Raw genomic sequence first — 24,591 nt, 5'->3', positions numbered from 1 at the left:
CTCATTACATTTTATTGTGGTCCTTGCTGCTGTTTTACTAACCAGATGGACAAAACCTGTAAGTAGAACGTACCCCATTCAAAAAAGACACATTTGAACTGTATGTTTGGATCCTTCTCTTCCAGGATTATAAGCAGTTAGAAAACATGAGTCATGTTCACATCTGTCATTATTATTAAAAACTATTCTTGTTCTGTAAAAATAATGGAAAAACGATTTGGGGTAAACTGCGGCAACCCTGTGCCATGTCATCTCGTGACTCACGGTGGGCTCTGACACATCCCGTGCTGTGTTGCAGCTGTATGACATGCTTGTGGAGACGGGGGAACTGGACAACACTTATGTCATCTACACTGCTGACCATGGCTACCATATTGGGCAGTTTGGACTAGTCAAGGGGAAATCCATGCCATATGACTTCGATATCCGTGTGCCTTTCTTTATTCGTGGTCCAAGCATAGAACCAGGATCAACGTATGTATTTCTCTGTCTGCAACATTCAGCTGCCTTCGCTCATATGCATCCGAGATAATTCAATTACTAATCTCAGTGTCTGGTTTCCTTTTATCCAAAACAAAAAAAGGTGTATGTAATTTGGTAATTTAGAAGATGAAAACCTTACGCCCCTGCCACATGTTAAATTAAGTAACATGTACTATTTCAAGGGAAAGGAGAAATAACTGATCAATGACTAATTCTCTCAAATTGACCAGAATCCATATCTTTTTGGCCTGTGTACACAGACAGAATGTAATTTTGGGGAACAGATATCATCTTTACTTTCTCTGAACCAGAGAGAGATACACTGCTATTTTTTTTTTTTTTGAATAATCAATGCCATTCTCTTAGTTTTTAATTTTTTTAAATTAAAAGAGGGCTGGGGATATGGTTCCATGGTGACGTGCTACCTAGCATGTGGAAAGCTCTGAGTTCAATCCTCAGTACCCAAACACAAAATCTCTGCTGCATATGGTGGCTTATGCCTGTAATGCCTATAATCACTATAGCTCAGGAGATTGAGGAGTGGGATCCTTCTACATAATCTAAAGTTTCTCCATTCTTCTCTCACTCCCCACACCCCACACCCCCATTATATATCATTCTCCACTTACCAGGGAAAACATTTGGCCTTTGGTTTTTTGGACTTGGCTTATTTCACTTAGCATGATATTCTTGGATTCCATCCATTATTATTATTCTTTATGGCTGAATAATATTCCATTGTGTATATATACCACAGTTTCTTTATCCATTCATCTGTTGAAGGGCATCTAGGTTGGTTCCACAAGATTTACTTTTTAAAGTAAATATTTGAGTGGCTGGCATTCTCTTTCTGTCACCTTTCACTAGTCACTACATCCCTTTGTCTCTATTTTCTCATGATAAAATGGGTTTCACGTTCCTTATACCATGTTTTGTATAAAATGAGATCATGTGCATAAAAGAATTATGGGAAGGTTAAAAGAAAAGTGTGGAAGTATATTTCAAAACAGCCTACCATCTAGCCTGGACCCTGATATCACCTTGGGGAAGCTAGACACACAGGTACATGCCTGTCCCTGGTTCTGGCAGTGGCAGCATTGGGGTACGGAACTCAGATTTTCTAAATCTTACCCTTATGCCTATGTGCTGCTCATCACTCTGCACACCAAGGACAGGGTGATGGGAATAAGAAGGATTTCTTTGAAGAATGTTATTGTGTCTCTTATGATCCTAAACAACACCCTGGGAATTGTCATATCTATAGTTAGAAAGCTGTATGTTTGAAAGCCTTGGTAGCATAGATTAGATTCAACTCTAAAGTCATGTGTTCTTTCTGAGAATATTGATTTTTAAAGCCCTAGTTTACAAAAAAGTACACAGCCCATGAAAAACAAAATCAGGCCACATCTCATCTGGCAGTGTGGTCAGAGCACAAGGGTGTGAGCCATCTCTCCAGCCCAAACCCCTTCCCCGCCAAGAGTCCGTTAATCTTGGTCAGTGCCATTGCTACTGGCCACTCACCACCCTGGAGGAATCCCACCACCCATCCCTGGAAACCAAAGGTGAGGGCGAGAAGAGCTGAAGGTCAGTGAGTCGCTGCTATGGAAAGAGCAACCCTAAATGCCACCACCATCCACTGGCCTTGGGTCTGAGCCATAACCATCTTTGTCTTTGCAGAGTCCCACAGATTGTTCTTAACATCGACCTGGCCCCTACTATCCTGGATATTGCTGGGCTCGACGCACCTCCCGATGTGGATGGCAAATCTGTACTCAAACTTCTGGACCTGGAAAAGCCAGGTAACAGGTGCGTCAGAATTCCTTCTCTCAGCCAGCACTAAGCACTCAGAGCTCTGGCTGGCTCTCGGAGGCAGGCAACAGCTGAGAAAAGTGGAGGTAAAATACGCTTTGCCTGTGCAGATGGCCCTAAGCTGGGCCTTTCTCTGCTGTTTGTGAATAGCACATTGATGGAGATGCAGTCATGGTCTGCGGGAAGTGAGAGGTGTTTCTTTAAATAAACTGTTAGCACAGATCCATTTGGAAAAACATCCAGATGCCAGCAGTAAATATTATTATTTTGCTTTCAGGTTTCGAACAAACAAGAAGGCCAAAATTTGGCGTGATACATTCCTAGTGGAAAGAGGGTAATTATTGGTTCCTGGGGTGCTTCTGGGAACCATTCCTAGTGGGCAGCTCTCCCTGATGGTTATTTTCTTTCTTTCTTTCTTTCTTTTTTTTTTTTTTTCCTTCTTATTTTGGTTTACTAAGCATGTGGATTTTGCAAGCCTAGTTGCAAGATTGAATGGTTTTGCTACTTATTTTCTCCTGGTCAGGGAGAGTAATTATTACTGCATCACAATTGTAAAGAATAAATTATCAGGAGATGGGACCAAAGCTTTGCATCAGTACTGATTTACTGTTGCGTTTCTCAACTTTGGTTCCTAACCAGACCGGTCAACTTTCTCAACCATCCTTCCCAAGTCCTTCTCTTATAGCCTTCAAAACATGCCTGGTACCCTACCTTCTACGTCTTTCCCTTATGTTCCTGTCATAGTTATAAACATATAAATTTAAGCCATTATAATTATTTCCATTGTCACTTTCAGGTTCCCCTATTTACTGATTATGCTCAATGCCTCATTTCTCTTTGTACATAAATCAGGAGAGAGAAAAGCATTTATGTTGTTATTAATTAACAAGAAGAACTTGAGTATGTAAAACTAACCATTTATGCCCAATGTTTTGAAATTAATGCTTTGGGGGGGAGATTATTCTTTCTACCCTAACCACTCATCTTCATAGAACCCAGAATGTAATTTCCACAAAGGTCTCAGAAAATGTTGAAATCCTGTGGACAGAGCTTTAACATTCACGTGTTGCTTTGTGAGGCATGTGGAGTCATGTGACAGGGAAAAAAGAATGAGCAGAACTCAGGAATGTAATGCTGATCACTTCTCACATAAGAAGCATTTCCCTTTCTGTCAAAGCAAATTTCTACGAAAGAAGGAAGAATCCAGCAAAAATATCCAACAGTCAAATCACTTGCCCAAGTATGAACGAGTCAAGGAACTATGCCAGCAGGCCAGGTACCAGACAGCCTGCGAGCAGCCGGGGCAGGTGAGTGACACCACTTTTCTTCATCACTGTTCATGTGCCTCTCCATTTCTAATTCAAAAGATTTTCAACATATAAAATAATGTCCATTTGGGTAGATATAAGTTTTCTTATGGTCATGAGGGCAAGTTCACTATGACACCTCTCCATTGACTGGACTAACTGGGTCACGCTGGGCCTCCTCATCACCACTTGAGCTCCCTCCAGTTAAAAAATATGGTGCTGTCAGAGAGTTCTGTGCCTAAAGACACTGTTTCCACCGTGTTCCTGAGGCTTCTGTTAATGAGTTATCAAACAGTGGTCAAAAGGCCACTCAGTCAAAACATGGGTAGATGCTGAGCCTCTGACAGTGAAGCACTCTAAAAGATGTGATAAGGTGTTCCCTCCCTAAACTAAAGTCAGATATCATTCACACAGAGCAGAGGATAGAATCTATGACCCAGGTCAAGAAAGGAAAAACAAAACCATATTCTGTATGTTTATTGTTTCTACCTCTGCTCACAAACTTTCTGACATCAATTATTTCATTGCAATGAATCTTCTTTAATAGAAATATTATGATAGCATCTAGGGCTACCCAGAACTCCAACTATTATAAGAATAAACGATATACCACACAATGAATTACCACTTTTAAATCAAGTGAAGATATACAAACACCAGCAATTTTAAACACTCTTGGTTGAAATCTAAAAGGAAAACTATACAAGCTAAAAGAAAATACTGTCACATTGAGAGATTGGATTTCTGCTAAAATCAGTGCAACTTACAATAAAATCAGAGGAAGGTGAAAAGAACTTGCACCGAGCATTAATCTTATGTAAGGCACAATACACTGGATTTTATATGTATTCACTCAATTAAATCCTCATCTCTTTTGAGTGAGGTAGGCTGTTTCATCCCCATCTCACAAATGGGCAGATGATAAGTGGCAAAGCGGAGATCCAAGGGGAGTTATCTGATTCAAAGACTCAAGTCACTTGCTGCCCTCCAAGGTAACCTACATTAAATAAAGAGAAGTTCAAATCCTAAATGAGTTTTTAAAATTTCTCTGGTCTCTAGATACTCACACAATTCACCAATGCTCGTTCAAGATAGTGGAGACATGGGACTGGGGATATAGCTTGATTGGTAGAGTGCTTACCTCATAAGCACAAGGCCCTGGGTTCAAATCCCCAGCACCACACACACAAAAACAAAGATAGTGGAGACATGAAATGGGCAGCCTGATTATTATCAAAATGCCCTCATTCATTATAGTCTTATTATATGGTATCCAGCATATTAAGTAGATAATCAAAATAAACAACTTGATCCTAACTCTGTATTTCCTCATGATTTTTTGTACACAGGATCCCTTTGAAATGTAAGAGGGTGGGGAGGGAGATCTGTTGAAAGAAGGGATAAAATCAGGCCTTCTTGCTCTTCTAGTAAGTCTTAATTTTCAAGTGTTTAATGGAGGAGCTTAGACCTATTCATTATATTTTAATTTGAAGTCTTCAAATCTTTCTCATGGCAGCTCTAAGTATTATTATAAATAAAATCTCAGAATTGTTTTGTAGCTCTAAGATGATTCTTATGAGTGAGCCTCAATAGACTACTTTACTTTTATTCAGGAGTTGGAAATGTTCAGTGTTAAATATATCTCATGCAAATTGGTGATCTTATTACTCTTTGAGTCCTCTAAGCAGGAGTACGATAACCATTTGGGAATGAGGAACACGGCCTACCTACCTTTCAGGATACAATTTTGCAAATCTCTCCATATGGCTTGCACTGAAATTTCAATATACGTCCTAAAGGGCAAATGCAGCATTAACTGGATTATGGTACCTGAGCACTCATGTGCTAAATGCTAACTGTATTCCCAAAATTTAATTTTACTTTTTCATATTTTTCTAAACTTGTTTTGCTCCCATGAAATTCTTTTATATCTGACTCCTGTTAAATTTCCAATGCTGTTTTATTTCTATGTGAATTAGTCTGAACTTAGATTCTGTCAGGTGGATATATCACCCATCTCTTTCTTTTAAAAGTGCCTGAATTCATGGAACAAAGACTTAAGCTTTGCCCCTAAAGTGATTTCTTTCTATAGGATTTTTCAATTTGGGCAGAAGTAAAGACCTACTGAGATTGTCAGGTTGCCTCAAGCTTCAGTGTAACCATGGCACTAGCGAATGGTTACTCTAATCTTGTAGTTGCTAGTGTGCTGCCCCCAGACCAGCAAGATCAGCACCCCAAGGGAGCATCGCAGAAATGCAAGCTCCCTGGCCACCCCATACCACTGAATCAGAGTCCCCAGTGGTGTTTTAACAAGTCTTCAAGTGACTCTGAAGCACATTTCTGGCCCCTTGTGGTACCTACATCTTATTTAGAATCTGAGAACTGGGCTGGGGTTGTGGCTCAGTGGAAGAGCGCTGGCCTGGCACATGTGAGGCACTGGATTCAATCCTCAGCACCATATAAAAATAAATAAATGAAATAAAGATATCGTGTCCATCTGCAACTAGAAATAAAATAATAATAGTTTAGAAAAAGAATCTAAGAACCTAAAAAATCTTGAGCCTCTTCAAAGCATTTATTAAATCTGTAGATCAAACCCGATAACTGGTTGAGTTCTACAGAATTTTATCTCCTGACCTTTTGCTCTAACTACTTTCTGAAAAGATCTTTCAGAAGTGACCATATCACTGACTTAAAACAAAACAACAAAAAACAAGAGTCCAGAACAATGAGATCATGTTGTCCAGAATCAAGATGACGACTAAGGCTAGAACCGATTTGCCTGGAATCCACTGTCTTGATGCTGGGATCACACGTGGCCTGTGCCCTGCTTTCTTCCTCTTACGCAAGTAATTGCCTACATTCTAAGGCAGCACAGTCTTAGGTTTGACCCTCCATGGGGCGTAGCAGAAAAATCAGCTCTATTACCCCTTTTATTCCTAATCTCCAAGGAGAGCATATGGTCTCCTCCCATCCCAGCCCAGTGTCTGGTGACCTAACTGGAGTCAAGGAGGTGTGTCTGCATAAAACAGAGTAAATAAAAAAATAAAGGAAGGAGGAACTGGAGGTCAAAAGGTTTAGGTTGGAAAACAGTTGCCACCACTTTCTAGCAATGTCTTCTTGAACTAGCCTTTTCATTTCTCCTTAGTCTCTGTCTCTAAAATGGAGAAAATTAATCTCACTCTTGTGAGGATTAAGTGATACCATACATGTAAAATGTCATGTAAGGCTGAGATTTATTTCCTGTACTATGTGAAGACTGGGTATTGCTATTGTTCCAGTCCTACTTACCTGTTGTTTTCACTTCTATGAAGCCAACAGGGAATTAAAATGGGCTGGAATCCCAAGCGCTTGGCATCAGTTCTTGACAATGTGCACAGAGCAACCAGCAGGGACTAATTAAGACAACATGGACATATGTGTTTACACTACTTCCATGTTTCTGAATTAATCCAAGACAAAGTGTGAATTCCCACCACTCTCTCAGCTAGGCATTACACCCTGAGCACATTTCTGTACACACACATACACATGTACTTGTTCATGTGCAAATCTCAATTTTTGTCCTAAAAGACTTCTGTTTACCAGAGAATGGATCAGTGATGCTCAATTCTGGCTGCACATGAGTATCACCTGAATGAGTTTTTGAAAACTAGTAATGCACTGCCCCACCCCAAACCAATCAGATTTTAAATGTCTGAATGCAAGACTGAGCATCTCTGTGTGTGTGTATGTGTGTGTTTAACAGTGTTGTTGAAAACCCCAGGCCTAGAATCAGAGAATATCAAAGTTAGAAAGAGACTTAGAAATCTTCAGTTGAATGGTATCATTTTCCTGATAAGGTAGTTTTGGTCCAGAAAACTTAAGCTAACTTATATCTTTTCACCTCAAATTGAGTAGTTTCTAACCAGAGACTTACAATTTCCTTGACAGGTTAAGATGGTAATCTTCTTTGCAAAGCTGCAAATGGCATTTGCTATTATTTGCTATTATTTAATAATAGCAAAAAAAAAAAAAAAAGTGCTGATATTCAAGTCCACCTCAGATAGATTATGTCAGAACTTTGAGGGTAGGGACACAGATATCAGCTCTTTTTGGAGTCCTGGGGATTATTTCTCTGAGCAGCCCAGGTTACGGACCATAAATTTCAAATGAGCATTATTGGGAGGTGGATTTCTTTTTCATTCTTCTTCTTCTAGCTATACACATTGTCTCCTTAAATAAGAGTTGCATAAAAGAGAAATTCCCTGGGCATCCAACTGGGAAGGACTTTTTTTTTTTTTTAATGTATTCTCTGCCATTTCACAGAAAAAAAAGGAACTTGATTTGTTTTTTATAGAGTAGAACAAATGTCCTTTTGTTGAGTTATTAAATTCCAGCATCTTGACAATTTAGTTTGCCTTTCTACTATTGCATCAATGACAAATCAGAGATTTGTTTAAAAATTCTGTAAGTCCTCCAATAGTTTGTTGAGTATAAACCAGTTTAGCTCCAGGATCATCTGTGTTCCTCTGAATGAATGAATGAATGAATGAATGAATGAATGAACGAACGAACATATCTCTCTCTCTATTTTTTCCCTCGATATCCCTCTGCTCTTTATCATCCCCCCTGCAGAGCATGAATAAAAAGACATTTACTAGTAAGATCTGGCTAGAATTGTTAATTTGCCAGAAATTGACAGCCTGTTTCCAGAAACTCCCTGGACTCTGGTTAAAAGCACCCCATGGCTCTAGACATGCCCCCACCCCAGCATTCTGGAGGCACGCCCAGGACTAAGCTCCTGCTGCCATCCTCTGACTGAATTCCCACCTGCACTCGGGCAGTGTGGATCACTCAGCCTTCTAGCCTCACTCCCTTAATTCTTCAGCCTCCACTGAAGGACGTTCTGAAAAGTTGTGCATCTGCTTAGATGTTTTACTTCTGTGCATTTGTTCCAAAAAAGTGTAAGAACAGACACTTTACTCATAAACTACACACTGTGGTCCCACCCTACTTACATTCTATCTTCTTTCCCACCATTCTGTTCAGGTTCCCTGTCTCTTAAACATCATGTGCGTATCTCAGTTTCTCATCTGCATGTAAATTGCTATCTCTGCCTCCCCAAAAGCTCTCCCCTCACTGAGGCCCATCTGAAGACCCACCTCCTGCCCCAAATCATTCTGCTTTTGACCACTCAAGGTACCTTGGGAGTATATCCTGGGTCCACCACTTTCTTAGCATGTGATCATGGGTGAGTTACTTAACCTCACTCTGCCTCACTTTGTTCAGCCATAAAATGGACATAATGATACCTGCCACTGAGCACTGCTGTAAGAATTATGAGTTACACATTAAATCAAGCACCTGGGACAATGCCTGGCACACAGCAAACTCTTAATAAATGCAGGCTATTGATTGTTGGCCCAAGTTAGTTCACCAGCTTTATTTTACCTGAAGTACTAACTTCTTAAAACATTCTAACACTGAGTTTTACAAATGATTGGCTAGGTTAAAATCTAAATGAAGATACATTTTTCTCTCTTCTGCTTCTCCTTTCTACTTTCCCTCCCACAACTCCATCTGGTCTCAACTCACCTAAAAAAAGGAGAGAAATTTCCTTGCTACAAACAAGTATTTCATATTTGTGAGAAAACGTAACCGTGGCTTGAGCTAAGTAGCAGTTTGGACAGGAATACTTATATCTTTCTAATACTCCCCAGGGCTGAGATAAAAGTTTAAATGTATACCCACATTCAGGTAACTATTTTTTTATGATGTTAATACTGGTATATAGGATAATCAGATTATCACAAAACTACTAAATCATCGTTAAATTTCAGATTACATGATTTGACCTACATTTTGACCAAATCCTTATAATATGATACATAATAACAGAGAAGCAATGTGTGTGTGCATGTGTGTGCATGTGTGCGCATGCGTATGCGTGTGTAAAATTACGTTTACACTGCAGTTTACATTTGTCAAATTTTTTGTTTCTTATTCATGAAAACGGGCTGAAGTAGGTCTAACCCAGTCTGGAATATATGCAATTCAAACTGTAGAAATTACAATGATTACTTACTTGTTACTTCAGGAAAAAGGAGAAAAAGTAACCAGAGTCGTACCATCATCTAACATTCTGCTGAGCACCTCACCTATGAGACAGATATTGTGCCCATTTTATACGTGAAGAGACTAAAGTTCAGATGGGAAAATAAATTCACTCCAGAAGAGTGACAGGTGTTCAAATGTATATGTGACAAAGCCTTGTGGGGCACAGCAGCCTGAACCTATAGTCTCAGCATTTGGGAGACTGAGGCAGGAGGATTGCAGGAGCCCAGGAGTTTGATACTAGCCTAAGAATCATAGCAAGATCCATCTAAAAAAAAAAAAAAAAAAAAAAGCTACAACCTCCCCCTCTAAGTAATTATTACATACAGTTTACAATCAAGAAATACTGATTTGTTCAGGAATTAGGTAAACATTTATAAAGGTCTGGTCCAGATTCCTGTAGTGCGTTCTCTCCTTAGAACTCCAAAGCACTCAACAATTTAATCTCATGACATCCCCTTGAGGCCAGGAGAAGCCAGTATTGTTTTGCCAGATGTGGAATCTGGAAGAACAGAAAGAGTCTGCAGTTTGCAGACTCAAAGCCATGAGTTAGCAGCAACAGACAGTTCAACTTGAGGTCTTCAGATGCCCAACCCAATACTTACCTCTATTAAAATGGCTCCCTCCCATCTAGTTTACATTAGCTGTAATTGTTTGAGTAATAACTACAGCAGTGTAAGGGAATGGATAACAATAATAGCAGCGGTGCTCCTGAGCACCTGCCACGCGCTGCTTCTTCCTGTGTGCTCTAATGCTCAGGGCTCTGCCCGGGCTTCTCATGCTGCCTTGCAGAGGTTCACAGAGCTGTGAGATAAAGTGGGTTCTATTCAAATTCAGGCTTTCTAGCTTGAAAGACTCTCCAAATGGGTATAAAAGACCCTTCCCAAGACCAAGACAGGACATAGGTAGTATTCACTATCCCAATATATGACTTAAGGTAGTTGTAATTACCGAATGAATAAATTCCTATCAAGTGCTCTAGACCAGTTCCTGGCATCAAGTTAGAGTTGATGATGGTAGTGATGGTAAAGACGATGATGAACCAAACTGTTTGATAGGTGTTTGATATATTTTGATACACTTCTCATTTGGTTTGATTCCATCAAACTAGCAATGCATGTACCCTTGTACCAAAATAACCATTCCCCCTTATTTATATATAGGCAGACATAATGAATCAGTAACACTAATACATAATTACCTAACAGAGGGATTCTGTGCTGATCTAACTTCCAGAAAGTATTCAGAGTTATGAGACCTGTCCCTTGCCCTTAATTCTGTTTCGATGTAGTTGAAAAGACAAAAATGAAATAACAACGGAAGAAATTATTTAAATAATTTTATCCAGCACCTTGCCCACACCACATGTGCATAATTTTGGTGGAATGAGTGTGTACTGAATTATTGGTACAAACTGATAAATTGGAGAGGCAGGAAAACTGAAATTATGGAGTCCCAGAAAGCAGAAAGGAACATGCAGAGTGAGGGTAAAAATGGAGACAATCAGATCTGGCAATTAACTGATTTACTGATAAACTTCCAGAGAGTAGATAAAAAGCAAGTCAGCGTGACAGCTGAGTTTCTGCAAAGGCCCTTTTCGAGCAGAGCACATTTCTGGGGCTGACTCCCCATTCCATTAACAGGTGCCTCCCTGAGCGCAGGCTTTCATCTGCAAGGCAAAATCGTTTCTTCTCTTTGTTTTGACTGTTTAAATGGCTTGCAGCATTGGTTTCAAAGTAATTTCTTTAAAAAAATTCCTTTTCTCTGCCTCCATCTATAAACTCTCCAAGCAGAATCACCATTTTAGTGGCAGCTATTTCAAGGTTTTATTGCACAGTCATAAAAAGTGTCATGATATGGAACACTAAAATGACTGTGGCAAATGTGTGGTAATTATATTTCATTGAAATTCCTAGTTTGCTTGCCACTAAGATTTTTGAAGCCTCTAGCTAATTACTTTATCTAATAGGGTCTGTAACTTTTTCAGAGTGTGCATGATAAAGAAAGTAATTGACACCTGTCAATGACTCTTGCTTTACCCAAGTATGTGTGTAAAATTATGTATACCTATAGTGTATGTGGGTGTACATGTGTGTGCATGTGTGCACAAATACACATGTGTAAGTGTATTTGATTTTGTATGATACCTCATCTGCACCAGAGACACTGACAGACAACTAGTGTGGTTAAATTCCTCTTCAGAAAGAAAAAGCACTCTTTCTCTTGATCTCTATCCCACAGGAAATCAAGAAGGAATTTGGCTAATGAGAAAATGTAGGTTGGATTCCAAATAGCCTAGATTGCTAAAAATTCTGCCTATGTCTTTGTGTTCTATAGGAATCTATTTGTACCATCAGCTTTTCTAGGCCAAAGGGAAAAAAAGCAAAAATTTTTTGGGGAGATGGGGGTACTGGGGATTGAAACCAGGAACACTTAACCACTGAGACGCATCCTCAGTCATTTTTATATTTTATTTAGAGACAAGGTCTCACTGAGTTGCTTTAGGACTTCACTAAGTTGCTGAAGCTGGCTTTGAACTCTTGATTCTCCTGCTTCAGGCTCTGTAGTCACTGTGATTACAGGTGGGCGCCACTGTACCTGGCCAACTCTTACTTTGCAAATGCTAGAGGTAAAGATTACCTGGGTAGATGGTGAGTCTCAAGTTATTTGTATTTAAGAGATAGAGATCTATACATAAATTCAAGCACTACTAATTCCCAATGTTTTGGAGCTACGAAAAGGTACTTATTTTAGCAACACTTTTCACCATCAAGAATCCTATACGGAATATAGTTAATTCTTAGTGTAGTTGTCTTTCAGTCTCTGAATACTTTTTGAGAATTTCACAGCACCTTCTGAAGCTAATTGGACATAATTGTGAGGGTCACTCCTCCAGGCCTGGAAATTCAGGGTCTCCATATTACACAACAGAACCTGGCAAGAGGTCACATGCAGTTTTCAATCAAGTGTAAGTCACCTGTCAATAACTGTGGATAGAGAATGCAGGAAACTGGTTACTCTTTAAGTAGAGCACATGTCCTAAGGGATCCATGTGCTGGTTGTATTTATCCATCTGACCAGAGTCATTTTCTGACCTGATTACATTAATACATTTCTAGACACACCTTTCTTTGCACACACCACACCCATAGATACCTACATCCTCCTCAGAGACTCATGCATCTGAGTTGTTTGGTCTGAAATATATTCCTCCTTTCTTCCCCATAGGATCTGGCTGCAACAGGACCCCCAGTGGCTAATGTGTAGCAGGGGTTCTTAACCCCAACTGCACAAAATTATCACCTGGGGAGCTTCTGAAAATCCCAAGGTCCAGCCAAGTTTGAGAACCCCACATGTGACCTAACTCCCTAGGGCCTTATCAAGTCAACTTCACATTACTTTTAGTTAAGTCTTCTCTAAGTCCTTCCTTAAACTATTCTTGTTTGTTGCTTGATTAATAGTTGCTTTCACTCTTGAGCTCCTGCTTCTCTGGTTGAAGATGCTGAACATTCGAGACATTCTAACCAAGGCCAGGTGTGGCCTTGGTTAATCCCAGAGACTCAGGAAGCTGAGACAGGAAGATTTCAAGTTCAAAGCTAGCCTCAGCAACTTAGTGAGGCCCTAGGCCTTAGCAAGACCATGTCTCAAAACAAAAAATAAAAAGGGCTGGAGATGTGGCTCAGTGGTTAAGCGCCCCTGGGTTCAATCCCTAGTACCAAAAAAGAAAAAAAAAAAAAAAAAAAGACATTCTATGCAAGCCACAAATAAAAGTGCACTTTAATATGATTTGAAATAAACATTCAATAACACCAAGAGTATAAAGAGCTAAAACAAAATCATAGAATGAGTCTTATCTAATTGGGGTCTGGGGAGTGTACAGTAGAAGCCCAAAGCAGCTCCGAGTTGCATTTCTTCAACAGAAAATGAACAGTGACTCCACATCTCTAGTTCACTGTGATACTTGTGTGTACGTGAGTTTCATTCACCCGCTGACAAAGCCTTCTGGGACCCTTGGCCAAACTTAACCTTGCATTAGAATACTGCCATCAAGATTTACTCGGAATGTGGTATTGACTCAATGAGGGGATAGATAGAAGATCATTTTAAATAGTGCATGCAAAAATATCGTTTAAAAAAGTATACTATTTTAGCAGCTTTGGAAATCTGTAAGTGGTACAACACATAATTGTGCAGATATTGCTTGGCCACAGTTTAGAAATGTGTTTAAAGTATCAATACATAGTGACACATAGGTGATACTCATAAATAGAAAAGGGAAAAAAGATAAAAATATAGTAATGCTCCAGTTTGTCACTACTTTAACCAACTTTGGTCAACTTCCAGTTAAGGCCTACATTCTTCCTGACTCCCAAGTCCCAAGTGAATACATGAGAGAGAAGAAGGAAGAAGGGGTGGGGTGCAAGTAAAAGAAGTTATAAAGTCCTTTTTTTTTTTTTTTTTTTTTTTTTTGGTACCAGGAGTGCTTAACCACTGAGCCACATCCCCAGCCCTTTTTTTATATTTTATTTAGAGACAGGGTCTTCCTGAGTTGTTTAGGACCTTGCTAAGTGGCTGAGGCTGGCTTGGAACTCCAGATCCTCCTGCCTCAGCCTCCTAAGCTGCTGGGATTACAGGCATGCACCACCACACCCAGCTTGAGTTTTTATATGTAGAGGAGCCCAAGAAATGCTTCCCAGGGTGAAGGGCTACTTTTTGGACTAGATACTCAGTAAGTGTTTGGGATACTGAGCCCTGAAGCATGTCATGCTTATTCAGAAATGAACCTTTAGCGGGTTTGATGAAAGGTTCAAACTAGAAATCCAGGGCAAGCTCCCACATTGTGCCCGCTTCTCCCAGAAACATCCCACAGGCTTCTGGGTGTCCAGAGTTTATACTAGGATAAGAAAAGATGAAAGGAAACCTGACAAGTTTGCCAGCACCTGGAATGGATTCCTATTAAACCCATCTCTGTCTTCCTCATGTGCCACTCTTCCCTGGCTGGTGTTAAAAATTCAGGGGCAGAGAACAAAGCAGCCAGGTTTGTTTTTCCAGAGCAGGAGAGGTCTGGCGAAAACAGCCCTGACAGCTGCGCCTGAGTCTTAGTGAACGAAGGGCTTTCACGTGTTTCGTTCAAGACTGTTTAGTCTGCACGCTGAGGATTCATGTATCAGTTGTTGGCTCTAGTGGCACTGGGGTAGTTCTGATTTCCATTGATTTCGTCGTCACCCTACAGTGAAAGAAGTAGAACTGAGAACGGAGTTATTGCATGGTCACTTAAAACTTGGCTTTCTTCATTCATTCTAACAGTATTGACAGTGCTTCTTTAAAAACGGGGGTGGGGACCCCAAGGCTGCAGTCCTTAATAAATAACACCTGGATCCAAATCGTCAACTGCTTTCCCATTGGCTTTTGCAGAAGTGGCAGTGTATTGAGGACACATCTGGCAAGCTTCGAATTCACAAGTGTAAAGGGCCCAGTGACCTGCTCACTGTCCGGCAGAGCACACGGAACCTCTACTCTCGTGGCTTCCACGACAAGGACAAAGAGTGCAGTTGCAGGGAGTCTGGTTACCGGGCCAGCAGAAGCCAGAGGAAGAGTCAGAGGCAGTTCCTGAGGAACCAAGGGACTCCAAGTAAGACAGACCTTTGTGACCACCCCAATGGCAGGCCACAGCCTTAGATAAACGGTCCCCCTTCCATATTTCAGATATTACCAATACATCGTTTTCAGACCAAAATAATCATTGCTCTATTTAAAATAAGAAAGCTAATATTAAATTAAAATTTTGCTTTTTAACTATTTCCACATAAGCATAGAATACAAATAGGTTTAGTAAAAACACCTAATGTACAACATATGTACACATAAAAACTATAAAGTGGTTTTTCCAAAGGGCAAAAGGTATAATTTAGGTCCACTTTATTTTACCTTCATGCTAATGTCATTATTTGTCTGCCTTAAGTTGCTTTAAATAAAAATCCAAGGTATTGATGTGGATGCATTTAAGAGGAAAAACATAAACACCTTTTTTTAGGGAATATATTTTAATCTGTCATAGGGCAATATATTTTTTAAGTTTTGTCAACTGATTGGGTATTGTTTACTGGCAGGGTCAAACTTCCGCGTGAAATGTATGGCCTGCCATTCTCTTTATAAAAACTATTAGGCCACTTTGAGATACCTACAATTATATAAACATGAAAACGGGCAGGCGGAAACTCTAAGTAGAAGAACGAGAGTCTGGTGCCATCTAGTGGAGTAATGTGAAAAGTGGCTCAATTCTATGGTGATTGTTTTCTGTAACTCCTTTGAAAATAAGAAACATTAATTCTGTGACCAAGATCTGGAATTCCAGTCATTCATCAGAATAGTGGATGCCCTTATGATGAGTGTTTTTATCTTGAGCGAAAGTTTTAAGGTCATGAATTCCCGATAGTTCATTCAAAATCATGAGTATATTCTTTATGAATGTGTACATTTTTCTCAAATTCGATTAACTTTTCAACAAAATCTTCAAAAAGTCCATAGCCCAAAAAGCTAAGAAGATTTTCCTTCTTCCTGAGAGGATAGTCCATACTCACATTCACATAAGACTATCAAATTTAAAATCAGGAGTGAGGTACAGCTTAGTGGTAGAGCATTTACCTGAGAAGGAAGGAAGGAAGGAAGGAAGGAAGGAAGGAAGGAAGGAAGGAAGGAAGGAAGGAAGGAAGGAAGGAAGGGAGGGAGGGAGGGAGGGAGGGAGGGAGGGAAAGAAATTAAACCCAACAAGGGACAAGGTCCCCTCACACTCTCCTTGAACAAAACTGAATCACAAAAGTTTAGCTTAGAAGCAGGGTCATCCCTTCTCTTCCACAAAGTTAGACATGGGAATTTTCCACGTTGGGCACAAGCTGTTTCAACTCCATGGAATCATGTGTATTTGAGGGCAGAAGTGGGTTTTTCTCTTTTCCACCACAGCGGAACTTGTGGGCATGCCCCATCACCCACTATCATGGACGACCCCCTCTCATCCGAACATAGCAAGGTCCTGCAAGAGCTGTCTCAGAGCCCAAAGATTCTGATTCCCCATCCTATCTGCCCCCTTCTTTCTATTTGAGCATCAGGATGGAGAGATAAGTCCAGAGGAGTGTGCCCATGGAGCCTAAGTGCATCTAGTAAATAGGGGACAATGGTTGCACATTAAAGTTCTTAGCTGGGACCCAATGAGTAATTGATAACATTCCATGGTCACCAGAAAACATGCTGGCCTAGGCCTGGCCTGACTCTCCATTTGTCAGGTATGGAAAGTCACTTGGCTGACACAAGCAAAATTTAATTTTTCTTAAGCCTATCTTCCCCTATTTGTGCAAATACAAGATTTTTTTTGAAAAAGCAGTCCAAGGTAGTAGTAAAATCAGTTTGAGAGGTTCTCATCCTAATTCCTGCTGTCTTACAGAATGTATGTGACATTCGAAGCTTCAATTCTCTCATCCATGAAATAAGGATGGTAACACCGAATTCTTGAGCTTGTTTTGACAATCTAATAAAGATTATAGATTCAAGATAAATAAAAGGTGTACAAAATATAGCAAAAGCTCAGTAAATATTTGGGCGAGTGGTAACTGGGAATTGAACCCAGGGGTTCTTTACCACTGAGCTACAACCTTATCCCTTTTTATTTTTTTTATTTTGAGTCAGGGTCTTGCTGAGGCAGAGGATTGCCAAGACTGGCCTAAACTTCCAACCCTCTGCCTCAGCCTCCTACAGACATGCACCACCACACCCAGCTAAGGAGAGTCATTACTAATACCATAATTGGGAATCTAGTTTTATCCAAGCAGTCTGAGTGACTCAGATTCAGAACTGAATGTAGAAGTGCACAGCCTGCCATCAGTGGAAAGGACCTTGGAGATGACCTAGATCTGTCCTCTCAGGTGAGAAGTGACGGCCCTCAGGCTACCATGAGGTCGCACTGCCAGAACAAGAGCCCGACTCCCCCGCGTGAATGCCAGGGCACCACGATGCCCCAGAGCAGTGCAGCCTGTACTGCTTGTCCCTCTGCAAGACCCTCACTGAGCCCGTGATCGTTTTCTTCCTTCCTAAACTGCATCAGATCATCCACATTAACCTATCTTCCCTCATTTCCAGAGTACAAGCCCCGGTTTGTCCATACCCGGCAAACACGCTCCTTGTCCGTTGAATTCGAAGGAGAGATATATGACATAAATCTGGAAGAAGAAGAATTGCAAGTGTTGCAGCCAAGGAGCATTGCCAAGCGTCACGACGAAGGCCACAGGGGGTTGGGAGGTCACCAGGCTGCTGGTGGCGGTGGCAATGGGGACGAGCTGCTGGCAGACAGCAGCAATTCCGTGGGCCTACCCACCACAGTCCGCGTGACGCATAAGTAAGAAGACTTCGGTTGTTCTCTGGGTTTGGGATCATGTGGCCTCTGCCCCAGATCATCACCGCTTTTCACTCCATTAAAGGTAGCATCACTTGGTAACGCGGGGCCAAAGGACTGGCCTCCGGGACAACTGGGGAATAAGGAAGCGACAAGGAGTCCAAACCATGTGCTTTGTGTTCAATTTCTCATTAACGCTAATCAACTGGGAATCCAGCCAGAGTAATTTCATCACATCTTGACTTAGCAGGCCTGGGGTTCCTGCCCCTAAGCAATTACCCTTTAGTAGGCAGCTAGAAGCAGATGGAAACAGTTACAGGAGCTGATAGAGGCTCTTCCACCGTGCATGGTCACCGTTGCTTAGAGCATTCCACAGTTACAGCCTCAGAAACGAAACACAGGGGGTCATGAAGAAGCTTCTAGAAAGCTGGCATAGGTTGGGAATAGATGTAAGATGCAGAAACACCTACCTCATCTGACTCAGATTGTGAGAGCAGAGAAATCCTTGAAGTCAAGCAGTCAGGCAAGCGAAACAACTTTTCCGTGACTTTCAAGGATTCACTTGGTCTTTGGTTCCTCCCTAAATCGATTTATTCTCTTGATAAAGAAATGTTTTCTTTCTGACATTATTAGCAAGTCATTTGTTTTCTTAATGTCATCACTTTGGGGACATGGGGTACTGTGAGTTCTGCCAGTTTTTATCTCTGGGACTGCTCTCTAGACACTTGTAGTTGTTAGAATTATACCCTAAGAGATTTAGACCAGGATTTGTTTCTCTGAAAGTATAGATTGACTCATATCCCACCGACTCTCTCTCCTTAACGTTCTTTCTTTTGCTTCAAGATTAAGGGAGGAACTAGGGGTCCCCAGCACTGAAAAAAAGAAAAAAGAAAAACAATCGACAGAGTACTTAAGACAAGCTCTTTTTAGCCAAATGAATAGAATGAAATAATTATTCCCATTTTCATTCTGCCTTTCTTCAAATAAACCATCTGCATTATGATGGTGGACACCTCCTTTACTTTTCTATGTGTATTTGCTCAGGCTTTCAAAGCTTGAGTTTAGGGTGGAAACTATTCATGGGTTCATAATAAGATTTCGGGGATATCTTAGTCACAGAGAGGTGACACTCTCCTTTGCCAGACCAGTAGCCAGGACACATTACCATTTACCCTTGTCTCGGAATCAGCTCCTATCTCACTGCTTCTGCCTACTGGTAAAGAGTTTTGAGGATAATAAGTTCTCTTAGCTATCTATTCCTTGCATTTTTTAATATTAGAATATAAAGCTATTTCTCATGATTTTGTTGTTGTTGTTCGGTTTCACAGGTGTTTTATTCTTCCCAATGATACAATCCATTGTGAGAGAGAACTGTATCAATCAGCCAGAGCCTGGAAGGATCATAAAGCATACATCGATAAAGAGGTCAGCATGATGTGGTTGTAAGGTTATTCCAAGTCCAGACCACGCATGGTGGTGCATGCCTGTAATCTCAGGGAGGCGCAGGCAGGAATTTTGCAGGTTCAAGGTTAGCTGGGGCAACTTAGAGAGACTCTGTCTCAAAACGTAAAAAATTAAAAGAAGGTCTGGAGATGTAACTCAGTGGTCAAGCACCCCTGAGTTCAATCCCCAATACCAAAAAATAAATAAAATATGTACAGACTCGGTTTGCCAGAATCTGCCAAGATGAAATATAGCCACTGTATGCATTATCTTCTTTATAATTATTTGAAAAATAGAAAACTGGTCAAAGTATTTATCATTCTCCTGTAGTTTAGTGATAGTCCTGCTGAAAACAAAACAGGGTGTGAGAAGAGAATGAGGATTGACTCGATGGTATTTTGACCATCTGTGCAAGAAAAGGATTCAGTTGTAAAAGCAGCAACTGTTAATGTTTATCCATTACACTTCAGCTGGAATACAGAGATAGACATATTCTACACCTGTTTGTTTCTAAATTAATGGTTATCTTGAATAGTTTTAATTAAGGAACAGAGCAGACAGGGTGAAAAGGATTTTGTAAAGAAAATCCTGACATTGCCAGACGTGGTGACACATACCTCCCAGCAGCTTGGGAGGCTGAGGTGGGAGGATTGCAAGTTCAAAGTCAGCCTCAGCAACTTACCGAGGCCCTAAGCAACTCAGTGAGACCCTGTCTCTAGATAAACAATAAGAAGGGCTGGGGATGTGGCTCAGTGGTTAAGCGACCCTGAGTTCAGTCCCTGGAAGGAAGGAAGGAAGGAAGGAAGGAAGGAAGGAAGGAAGGAAGGAAGGAAGGAAGGAAGGAAGGAAGGAAAGAAGGAAGGAAAGAAGGAAGGAAGGGAAAGAAAATCCTGATGTTAAAATGTAATGATTTGAATACATGTTTTCCAGATTGAAGTTCTGCAAGATAAAATTAAGAATTTGAGAGAAGTGAGGGGACACCTAAAAAGAAGAAAGCCAGAGGAATGCAGCTGCAGTAAACAGAGGTGAGCATGTACCCTTCCCTCATCTGCTTTCTACACCCATTTTTACACAGCTGAAGTGTTTAGCACAAGGCTCATTTCTCTTTTCCCAATATCAAGCTTAATATGACCTTATTATGGTATAGTATTACGACCTCATCTATTTAAGTCAAGTATGCTGTGAATTTAAGAAAAGGTTAAAATAAGCTACAATAGTGACAACAGAGTAACTGCCTGCCTTCTACGTTGCTTCTTTTTAAAAAAATAAACTCTTTGATCAAATGCAAGGTTATGAAGACTCACTTTGTAATCCTCTGGCCTGCAGCTATTACAATAAAGAGAAAGGTGTAAAAAGACAAGAGAAATTGAAGAGCCATCTTCACCCCTTCAAGTAAGTGACTTCTTTTTCCATGTTTGCTGGGAGATGAGAACTGTCCACTGGTCACTTGAAAAGTTGCAAAGGATCCCCGGGTTCCCATGGTGCTGTTTTGCCAGAGGTAGATCCATGTAGAAGGGCACACAGTTCAAGAAGTTGAAAGCCCACGCCTCACCAAGGGACCACGCAAGGCTTCTGTGATCCCTTGAGGGACAGCCACGCAGAGCTTCCACTTTAACTCTGCATGCACACTCTGCCTCTTGTAAGGGACCAGGAGTGGGATTTTTTCCATACACTGCCATCTGTGGAGAGTGGCTACAGACCCTCTTAATTAGGTCAGTATGTCCTATAGAGCAGCCTGTATTAGTGTTGAATTCTGACACTGCAAAGAAATCCACAGGTATTTAAAATAATAGCAGAATTTGCATGTGAAAGAGATTTAGCATCTGAACTGCAATGAAGTTTGATCCTTGTGTGGGAAAAGCAAGAAATAGCTGGGAATAGTGGTGCACACCTCTAATCCCAGTGGTTCAGGAGGCAGAGGCAGGAGGTTCACAAGTTCTAAGCCAGCCTCAGCAACTTAGCAAGGTCCTAAGCAACTCAGGGAGACCCTGTCTCTAGAAAAAAATTAAAAGGGCTGGGGATGTGCTCAGTGGTTAAAAGCACCCCTGGGTTCAATCCTGGTACCAAAAAAAAAAAAAAAAAGAAGAAGGAGGAGGAGGAGGAGGGGAAGGGGAAGGGGAAAGGGAAGAAGAGAGATTTTTAAAATTTTTTTAAATTAAATTTCCAAATCTATTTTGAAGAATTTTTAAAACCTTCTAATCCGAGCCTTCTGGTTCAACTAAACATTGACTCTATAGGTACTGAGCTACCAGAAATTTAAGCCAATTGTCCAAAAAATGTGGCTAGCAGGATCCATTGATTTGAATTGACATTTATCTCAATTTATGCTTACATGTAAATAAGAAAAAAGATGCTGATTCTGGGACAGTTGTCACTTATTGAGTTTGGCCCTCGCTAGTGCTGATTCTATTTTGAAGTTCTCTGTAAAAAGTAAAGGTTGTCTGTTCTTGTATGTATTTAAATACTGTTGCAAGGCTCCTAACAACAATCCTAGTTTTCATCAAGAAAGTACCTTAATCCCTTCTATCGGAACAGGGAGGCTGCTCAAGAAGTCGACAGCAAACTGCAACTTTTCAAGGAGAACCGTCGGAGGAAGAAGGAGAGGAAGGAGAAGAAACGCCAGAGGAAGGGAGAAGAGTGCAGCCTACCTGGCCTCACCTGCTTCACACACGACAACAACCACTGGCAGACAGCCCCGTTCTGGAACTGTAAGTTGCTCCGTCTACATGCCTCTTCCTGCCACCATGCAGAGAGTATGGCCCACGCCACAGTTTCATAGTCTAGGGATCCCGTAGCAGAAAACCAAGAATCCAGGGAGACCCAAGAGGAAAGCATCACATTATATTTTATACTCGAATTATTTTGCCAAAAAAAAACCAGATATTTTTCTTTAGAAATTGCATCGTGCACAACCATAGAAACAAAAAGATGTACCCCATTTGTGTACAATGAATCAAAATGCAGTCTGTAAAAATAAAAAAATAATTAAAAAAAAAGAAATTTCTACACCCCCCCAAAAAAAGAAAACGTTTTGTTTTTTACCTTATGCATTATAATTTTACATAATAATGGGATGTTTTACATATTTATACATGCCCCCATTGGTATTTTCTTTAAAAATGCAAGCTTCTCTTAGGATTTTTCCTCCTGATGAAGCTTCACAGAGTAGGTAGCACTTGGCAGAGTTACTACACAATGAGACTGCTCTATAAGCAAATAACAATGAATGCATGCCTCATCTGACTCGTGGTTCTGGTGAGGGGTGATAGGGGCTTAAAAAATAAAGACTCAGCCTGGGGGTGTCGCTCAGTGGTAGAGCTCTTGCCTAGCATGTGTGAGGCACTGGGTTTGATCCTCAGCACCACCTAAAAATAAATAAATAAAATAAGGGTATTGTGTCCATTTACAACTAAAATATTTTAAAAATAAAAATAAAGACTCACACAGAGAGGTTGTGAAGATAAAGCTGGGATCAGGTGGAGCGATGCTCTCTGATGTAGAAGCCGATCTAATGAGTTATGCCAGCAATTTCTATTTATAGATGTCTCATTAACAGGTTAAAGACTATGCAAGCATTATTCTCTGTACTCAAGAAAGTTACAGAACTAGAAACATCTATGCAGCTTTTCCACAGCTGCAATGTGCAATGTTAGGAGCTTTGTGTAGCGGGCTCATGGAGGCTCATTGTTTAAAGTTACTGTTAAGCAGTCTGACTCAGGAGTAGCGGAGCTGGTGAAACATTGTGGTTGTCTAGCATGAGTATTCCTGTCACTGGGAGCTGTGTGCCTGAGATCAAGGTCAGAGCTGATAGGACTCATGCACAGAGCCTCCTTAGGCAGGACATAACCACAGCAGCTAGGCATCCTGTGCCCTTGCATGCCACAGCCATGAGGTCATCAGAGACTCCCAATCTCAGTCACCACTCTCCCATTCTCTGTCACCACTCCCCACAAATTCAGGGACAATTTCACCCCCAATAGATTTTGTTTCTACTTTATCTCACATGCCTACTGTAAGTGTAATATAGGAAAGAAGAAGAATGGTGGAGGTGCCCCAGATTCAGGCCATACCCACTTAATCTTATTCCACATCAGTGCCAACATCCTTCTTGTGGAGTCATAAAGACTCCACAAAATTATATGGCTTTCCTTTGATTGCTTAGGATACTGAAATATTGTGTAATTTTTAAAGTAATGTTTTTATGTTCTTTAATGATCTGTACATGATATCATTAGGCTAGAACGTGTAGAAATAATACCTTAGATTTTTGTGGTACATTCTCTCAATTGAAGACCTGCCAGTCCATGGAGTAGATAAAAGCTCCAGTCCTCCAACTGAGATGATCTCTGGAGTCCATGGGAGCCTGTTTCTCAAACTGGGATTTGGAACTCCCAAGGAATCCATAGACCATCCTTGGTGGAGGTTGAGGGCCTAAGCAGCAGGATTTTTGTTTTATCATCTTCTTTTGATGTTTCTTGATTTGCATTTACATGTTTGCATTTACATTCCCATTTGCATCAAGACCAAATGACTCTTAAAGTCATTGCACTTAACTCATGATAGAGTTCCTGAAATGTAGTTTGGGACTTTCTGAGGATTATTCAGATTGCTGAGGGTTTGTTCTCTGCCAGGTTCTGGGCTACATACTGGAGACAGAATAATGAACAGGATACCTTGTTCTGTATCTTCTTAATACTTACATTCTAATGGGGAGAAGGTGAGCCAAGAAAGAAAATGAAATAAACTAATTACAATTTGTAGTCATGCAATATAGGAAACAGTGATCAAAAGTTCTAAGGGAACTCTTTTAGAGAGGGTGGGGATGATGGGTGTATTAGTCAGCTTTCCATTGCTGTGGCAAAATTCCTGAGATAATCAGCTTTTAAAAAGGAAAGGTTTATTTTGAATTACAATTTTGGAAGTCTCAGTCCTTAATTGACCTCTGGTCTTGGGCCTGTGGCAAGACAGGACACCATGGTGGGAACACGGGGTGGAAGAAGCTGCTTGTCTTACTTCATCCAGGAAGCAAAGAGAGAAAAAGGAAGGAGCCAGGGTCTCAATAGCCCTTTC

General features: G+C 40.7%; 1 protein-coding gene across 4 annotated transcripts in view; it reads left to right on the top strand.

Annotated features, from left to right (window-relative positions):
• Sulf1 (sulfatase 1) overlaps window positions 1-24,591 on the top strand; it is a 169,241-nt gene that overhangs the window by 128,410 nt on the left and 16,240 nt on the right. For all 4 annotated transcript variants that reach the window (XM_047517759.1, XM_047517770.1, XM_047517764.1 and 1 more), the window contains 10 exons: window positions 299-474; window positions 2,161-2,289; window positions 2,570-2,626; window positions 3,470-3,599; window positions 15,111-15,327; window positions 17,826-18,081; window positions 19,407-19,503; window positions 20,452-20,546; window positions 20,848-20,913; window positions 22,057-22,229. In XM_047517759.1, coding sequence (XP_047373715.1) covers window positions 299-474; window positions 2,161-2,289; window positions 2,570-2,626; window positions 3,470-3,599; window positions 15,111-15,327; window positions 17,826-18,081; window positions 19,407-19,503; window positions 20,452-20,546; window positions 20,848-20,913; window positions 22,057-22,229 — 1,396 coding nt within the window. The remainder of the gene's footprint in view (window positions 1-298; window positions 475-2,160; window positions 2,290-2,569; window positions 2,627-3,469; window positions 3,600-15,110; window positions 15,328-17,825; window positions 18,082-19,406; window positions 19,504-20,451; window positions 20,547-20,847; window positions 20,914-22,056; window positions 22,230-24,591) is intronic.

The sequence above is a fragment of the Sciurus carolinensis genome, chromosome 1 (genome assembly GCF_902686445.1).
Source record: "Sciurus carolinensis chromosome 1, mSciCar1.2, whole genome shotgun sequence".
Classification (NCBI taxonomy): Eukaryota; Metazoa; Chordata; class Mammalia; order Rodentia; family Sciuridae; genus Sciurus; species Sciurus carolinensis.
Note: the sequence above shows the minus strand (reverse complement) of the source record. Positions and strands in the feature narration are given on the sequence as shown.